General features: G+C 38.3%; 1 protein-coding gene across 1 annotated transcript; it reads left to right on the forward strand.

Moving 5' to 3' along the window:
- The first annotated feature begins 2,165 nt into the window (after positions 1-2,165).
- On the forward strand, positions 2,166-2,675 carry LOC128636766 (epidermal differentiation-specific protein-like). Its single transcript, XM_053689746.1, has one exon. The coding sequence runs from the start codon at positions 2,166-2,168 to the stop codon at positions 2,673-2,675; it is 510 nt and encodes a 169-aa protein (XP_053545721.1).
- The last annotated feature ends 3,645 nt before the right edge of the window (positions 2,676-6,320 follow it).

Here is a 6,320-nt window from a genome sequence, read left to right on the forward strand (position 1 = left end):
TCAAGGGGCCTCATATTTGAGCCTTGTGTAAGGCCTCACAAACTCAAGAGCTGCCTCTGGGTATGATTTATGGATAGTGCACCCTTCTATAATGTTTGCACTCCACTTGTAATCAAGGCCTATGTGTTTTACATATGCACAGAATATCACTGCATTTGATTATTTATTTTTTAGTAATTGAATTTTTCTTTAACCCCTTAACGACCAGCGACGTATGGGGTACGTCCTGCAAACAAATGCAGCTAACGTCCGACAACGTTCCCCATAGGTTGTTGGTCTTTAAAAGCGGTGGAAGTGATCCTGATTGCTTCCAGCCACTTTCATGCTGTTGCAGTGATGCCTCGATATTGAAGCATCCTGCAATAACACTTCTTAACCATCTGATGCAGAGAGAGCCAATCTGTGGCCCTCTCTGCATCGAATAGCGATGGCCGTGATCGTTGGTGGGTGGGAGCTGATGTGGGTGGCCATCGATGTGTTCCAGCAGTAAGAGGGGGCGGGGTCACCGGTGGCGCACCGACGCGCACACGTGCACGAGGGGCGGCAGGCAGGTGCTCGCATGCACGGGGTGGGAGCGGGTGGGAACTGCTACACTATGGAACTTTTTTAAAACTAAAGTGGGAGAGAGGAGGGAGGGAATTGGGACCTAAGGGATCTGGGAGGGGGTGGGGGGTTGGTATTTGGGGGGGAAGCTACACTACAGAAAAATAGGGAAAAAATAAAAAAATAAAACATTTTATTGTAAACTGGGTACTGGCAGACAGCTGCCAGTACCCAAGATGGCGCAAATAAGGTAGAGGTGGAGGGTTAGAGAGATGTTTGGGGGGGATCAGGGAGGTTGGGGACTAAGGGGGGATCCTACACAGCAGAATATGGCTTTAAAAAAAAAAAAATACCTTTTATTTTAGTACTGGCAGACTTTCTGCCAGTACTTAACATGGCGGGGACAATTGTGGGGTGGGGAGGAAAGAAAGCTGTTTGGGAGGGATCAGGGGGTGTGATGTGTCAGGTGGGAGGCTGATCTCTACACTAAAGCTAAAATTAACCCTGCAAGCTCCCTACAAGCTACCTAAGTAACCCCTTCACTGCTAGACATAATACACGTGTGATGCACAGCGGCATTTAGCGGCCTTCTAATTACCAAAAAGCAACACCAAAGCCATATATGTCTGCTATTTATGAACAAAGGGGATCCCAGAGATGCACTTACAACCATTTATGCCATAATTGCACAAGCTGTTTGTAAATCATTTCAGTGAGAAACCTAAAGTTTGTGAAAAATTTGTGAAAAAGTGAACAATTTTTTTTATTTGATCGCATTTGGTGGTGAAATGGTGGCATGAAATATACCAAAATGGGCCTAGATCAATCCTTTGTGATGTCTTCTAAATAAAAATATATACTTGTCAAGGGATATTCAGAGATTCCTGAAAGATATCAGTGTTCCAATGTAACTAGCGCTAATTTGGAAAAAAAGTGGTTTGGAAATAGCAAAGTGCTACTTGTATTTATGGCCCTATAACTTGCAAAAAAAGCAAAGAACCTGTATACATTGGGTATTTCTAAACTCAGGACAAAATTTAGAAACTATTTAGCATGGGTGTTTTTGGTGGTTGTAGATGTGTAACAGATTTGGGGGGTCAAAGTTGTAAAAAAGTGTGTTTTTTTCCATTTTTTCCACATATTATATAACTTTTTAAAGTAAATTATAAGATATGATGAAAATAATGTTATGATTAGAAAGTCCATTTAATGGCGAGAAAAACGGTATATAATATGTGTGGGTACAGTAAATGAGTAAGAGGAAAATTACAGCTAAACACAAACACCGCAAAAATGTAAAAATAGCCTTGGTCCCAAACGGACAGAAAATGGAAAAGTGCTGTGGTCCTTAAAGGGTTAAATATATGTGTATGGCTTCATAACGTTTGGACTAACATTTGGCAATATATATAAAATGTCCTGAATTCTTCAGAACTGGTGCTTTGCTGACGCACTGTGTGTAAAATTTTAACAGTTTTTATGACATTGAGCAACATCAGTAATTTACGGTTTTCCTTTGAATTTTGCTCTTCAGACACACAGTATATAAAGAGAAGGTACAGAGTATAAGGTTATACCATTGAATTGAATTCCAAATAACAGCTACACCGGAGGAAAAGAAAATGAGCAAAATCAACATAGTGCTGTATGCGCAAGAGGATTGTAAAGGAGATCATGTGACTCTGACATCGGATGTTCCTGACTTGACAGTGAATCAGTTTATGAAAAAAGCGTTGTCTCTCAAAGTATTTGGGGACCCCTGGATTGTGTTTACCGAGATTAATTATAAGGGTGATTACACAGTCTATAGAGAAGGAGAACACAATGACATCAAGTCTATGAGCTCTAACATTGCCTCCCTTAGAGTAATCCCAATGGGTCTGCAGAGCCCTTCTATTACGGTGTATGAAAATGTCAAGTATGATGGCAGGCATGTAGAAGTAACATCTCCTCTGAGTCAACTATTTAATGAAAATGGGAGTCCATCTTTCAAAGTGAGACAAGGAGCTTGGATCCTGTATGGTGAAGAAAATTACAGTGGAAATCCAACATTTGTTCTTTCTGGTGATGAAGAGCCTGGTTACTGGAACAACAGAATTAAATCTCTGAAGACAATTTCTCAGTCTGAATAATAAAAAGCAATATCTAGAGAAGATGATTATCTCCAGACAACCCCTGATCACGTAGCTATCCTCTGCTGCAGCCTATATACTCCTGGCTAGATGTCCTACATCTGCCCTCAAATGCTTATTCTCACTTAGATTTAAAGAATCAGAAGATATGTGTCTTTTCTAAAAGGACCATCAGCCTTACCCTTCATCTCTTGAGTAATCAGTTATGGCAGAGAGGAACAAAACCAAATCTCACTCAGAACCACCAATATAACAGACTCGTGCAGAAAGAACTTTTCTCCAACATCTGAAGAGAGGACCCTGATCTGTGTCCCTGAAGTGATACTGATGACAAGAGTGTGCTGAAGACTGAGAAGATATGACAGACATTTTATTCTTTCATTATATAAATACTTTGCTGAAGCAATAAATCACTATTATTAGCACAATGAGTGTCCCTTGTGTCTTTGTGTGTGCCAGTGACATGGGGACATCAGAAGTCAGGTGAGTTGGATGGTTTAGAAATGATTGTCCCCAGGGGAGTGTGTGTGAGATGCTGTATTTTTTTAAGATGTATAATCACTGTGTATCTGTTACTGTGTGTGAGATGCTGTATTTTTATGATGTATAATTACTGTGTATCTGTTACTGTGTGTGTTAAACAGATATATTTAAAAGATACGTTTTATATAAAAAGTGCATCTATACTAAACAGCTGGTAACTAAATACAGGGCAGTGATGGGGAAGATGTAAACACTACATGAATGAGCATTAGGAATTGTGTATATACCAGTCAGGGTACAGCGGCTTGTAGACATTGTGTAAATGTGTCAGATTTTCTGTATAACCCCAATTATCTATGTAAAAAATCTGCCCTATGTTAGTAAATACTTATACTGTATGTGCTCCTTACCTTCTGTATCAAGTACAGGTTTATAGTAAATAATAAAATATTTAAAAAAAGCCTGCACACACAATAAGGGCTTGATAAGCAGTGCAGCGCTATTTATCACACAATAACTATTTTGTCTTTTTGTGCGTATCAGTTAATGCGCATATCACAATTGTAAAGTAAAAAGGTTTTGTTTGCACGCTAACCCAATGCCCGCAAAAAGCTAAAGTTACAATATCATGACCCGTTTACGTATCCCCCCATAGAAATCAATAGAGCGAAAAGCTGAAGTTACAATATCATGACCCTGTTTACGTATCCCCCCATAGAAATCAATAGAGCAAAAAGCTAAAGTTACAATATCATGACCCGTTTACGTATCCCCCCATAGAAATCAATAGAGCGAAAAGCTAAAGTTACAATATCATGACCCATTTACGTATCCCCCCATAGAAATCAATAGAGCGAAAAGCTGAAGTTACAATATCATGACCCTGCTTATGTATCCCCCCATAGAAATCAATAGAGCGAAAAGCTGAAGTTACAATATCATGACCCCGTTTACGTATCCCCCATAGAAATCAATAGAGCGAAAAGCTGAAGTTACAATATCATGACCCATTTACGTATCCCCCCATAGAAATCAATAGAGCGAAAAACTGAAAAAAAACGAACACCCATCAAGTTGCACAAACATGATAGCATTTTCTCAAGTGAGCTAACGCAACATGAAATATTATTATTTATTCATAAATACATATTTCTAAATAACAAAAATTCCCAAGCACAAGCTGCTTTATGATAAAAAGTCCAGTTTATTCCATCTATAAAAGCATGAAAATTGTGCGACACAAAGAAGCGCAATGACAAGGATAGCAAGGAATGGAGACGCGTTTCGTGCGTACACGCACTTGTTCACTGCTTATAAGAGCAACGGTTTCCTCTGGTTTAAACTCAGTAACATTTAAAGACACAGTGTAACATTAATGTATAATTAATTAAGCCATTCCATACTTCAAAAATATTAAAGGGAATTGTTACATTATATATGAAAATGATTTGATGTATCTTAAAGGGACATGCAACCCAAATATTTTCTTTCATGATTTAGGTAGACCATACAATTTTATACAACTTTCCAATTTACTTATATTATCACATTTACTTCATTCTCTTGGTATCATTTGTTGAAGGAGCAGCAGTGCACTACTGGTTTCTAACAGAACACATGGGGGAGCCATTGACAATAGGTATATATATATGTAGCCACCAATCAGCAGCTAGAAGCTAGGTTATTTACTGCTCCTGAGCCTCTTTATATTTATTCTCATTTATAAAAAATTTTTGTTATATTTTATTTCTTGTAGTATAGATCCATATAGATACATTTTATACAAATCAATATCTTTTCTTCACTTGAGATCCTTGGGTATAGAGCTATAGAGTATAAATAGCCACAAAACTTCCTGTAAGTTTAATTTGCTCTCTCTATCAGCACCTCTTCTTCAGGCTGGAACTTAATCGATGCCTTGTACAGTTACTAATTTAGTCAGACTCGTGAAATTCTCTCAAATGTTTTGCTATAGGAGTCAGAATCTGCATCATCTATAGATCTAACATGTTCTAAAAATCTATCTTTCAGGGGTCTCTTAGCTTTAGTTTAAGAGTTTCGAGAAGAGGAATATTATTATAATAGTAGTGCTTATACGTTCCCCAACAAAATTAACTCCTATCTATAGGGAGGAAAATTGTCTTTCCTTCGTCAGAGTAATAACGGAGTGGGGGGGGTGCTCAATATCCTGTGTTAACATAGAAATATGAGAAGAAGAAATGGATATACCTGAGCACTCAAAATAGGCTAATAGGAATTCGTGTTGTGAGTAGATGTATAGGACTGGGTTATATCTACATAAAACATAACTTTTATTAAACTCAATAAAAAAATATTGTATAGGTGATAAACATTCACTCCGTGTGTTGTGTGTTAAAAATAAGATAAAAAATGATGAATGCTGCAGTGCCAAATAATGGCCATACAAATTATGTCAAGTGGGTAACTGCTGGTCTCAAATGTTATTGAGTACTTAGCATTAGCAACAATAGTTAATCCAATACAAGGAGGGAAGGTACACTTCCGCGAATTATGATGCTAAATACAGAGCTCGACCATTGTGAGCCTGAACTAGCATAGCAAGTTTTGTATATAGTTACACATTAGGGTTGAACTGTAAGTAAGTCTATCTGAATTACGTGTAAGGACAGGGTCCAATACTAGTTGAGTGTAAACACTATACTGCTATCATGTATATGTTGCTAAAAACAATTATTCCCACAAGACGTGTGTGTGTGGATGGTATATCTGGCAGGGGTGTACCACAATATGCTCACGGATTGCACAAGAAACTAATCTAAAAAGAGGATTGACCTCACACAAATTATCTAGCTAGTGCAATACTGGAGCGGTACTACACCCTGTCAGAGTCCCATACTATGTGTCTTAATATTTAACAATTATATACTAGTGACCGCAATGACGTTATACACATATGCCCAGAAAAGGGCTAAAGCAATGAAAGGAATATTCCGTTATAAGTATATAATAATGCGGCTATGCGTATCTCAATTATGCACACACAAACACTATGATACTGTCAGCATTCAAATCGAGCGCCTGATGCGCATTTCGCCACCTCTGTGGCTTTCTCAAAGGCTAACCCGTCCTGCCTCCACACGAGCGGTTAAATACCGCTCAGAGCCAATCACGGGTGAGTAA

Source organism: Bombina bombina, chromosome 7, assembly GCF_027579735.1.
Source record: "Bombina bombina isolate aBomBom1 chromosome 7, aBomBom1.pri, whole genome shotgun sequence".
Lineage (NCBI taxonomy): Eukaryota > Metazoa > Chordata > Amphibia > Anura > Bombinatoridae > Bombina > Bombina bombina.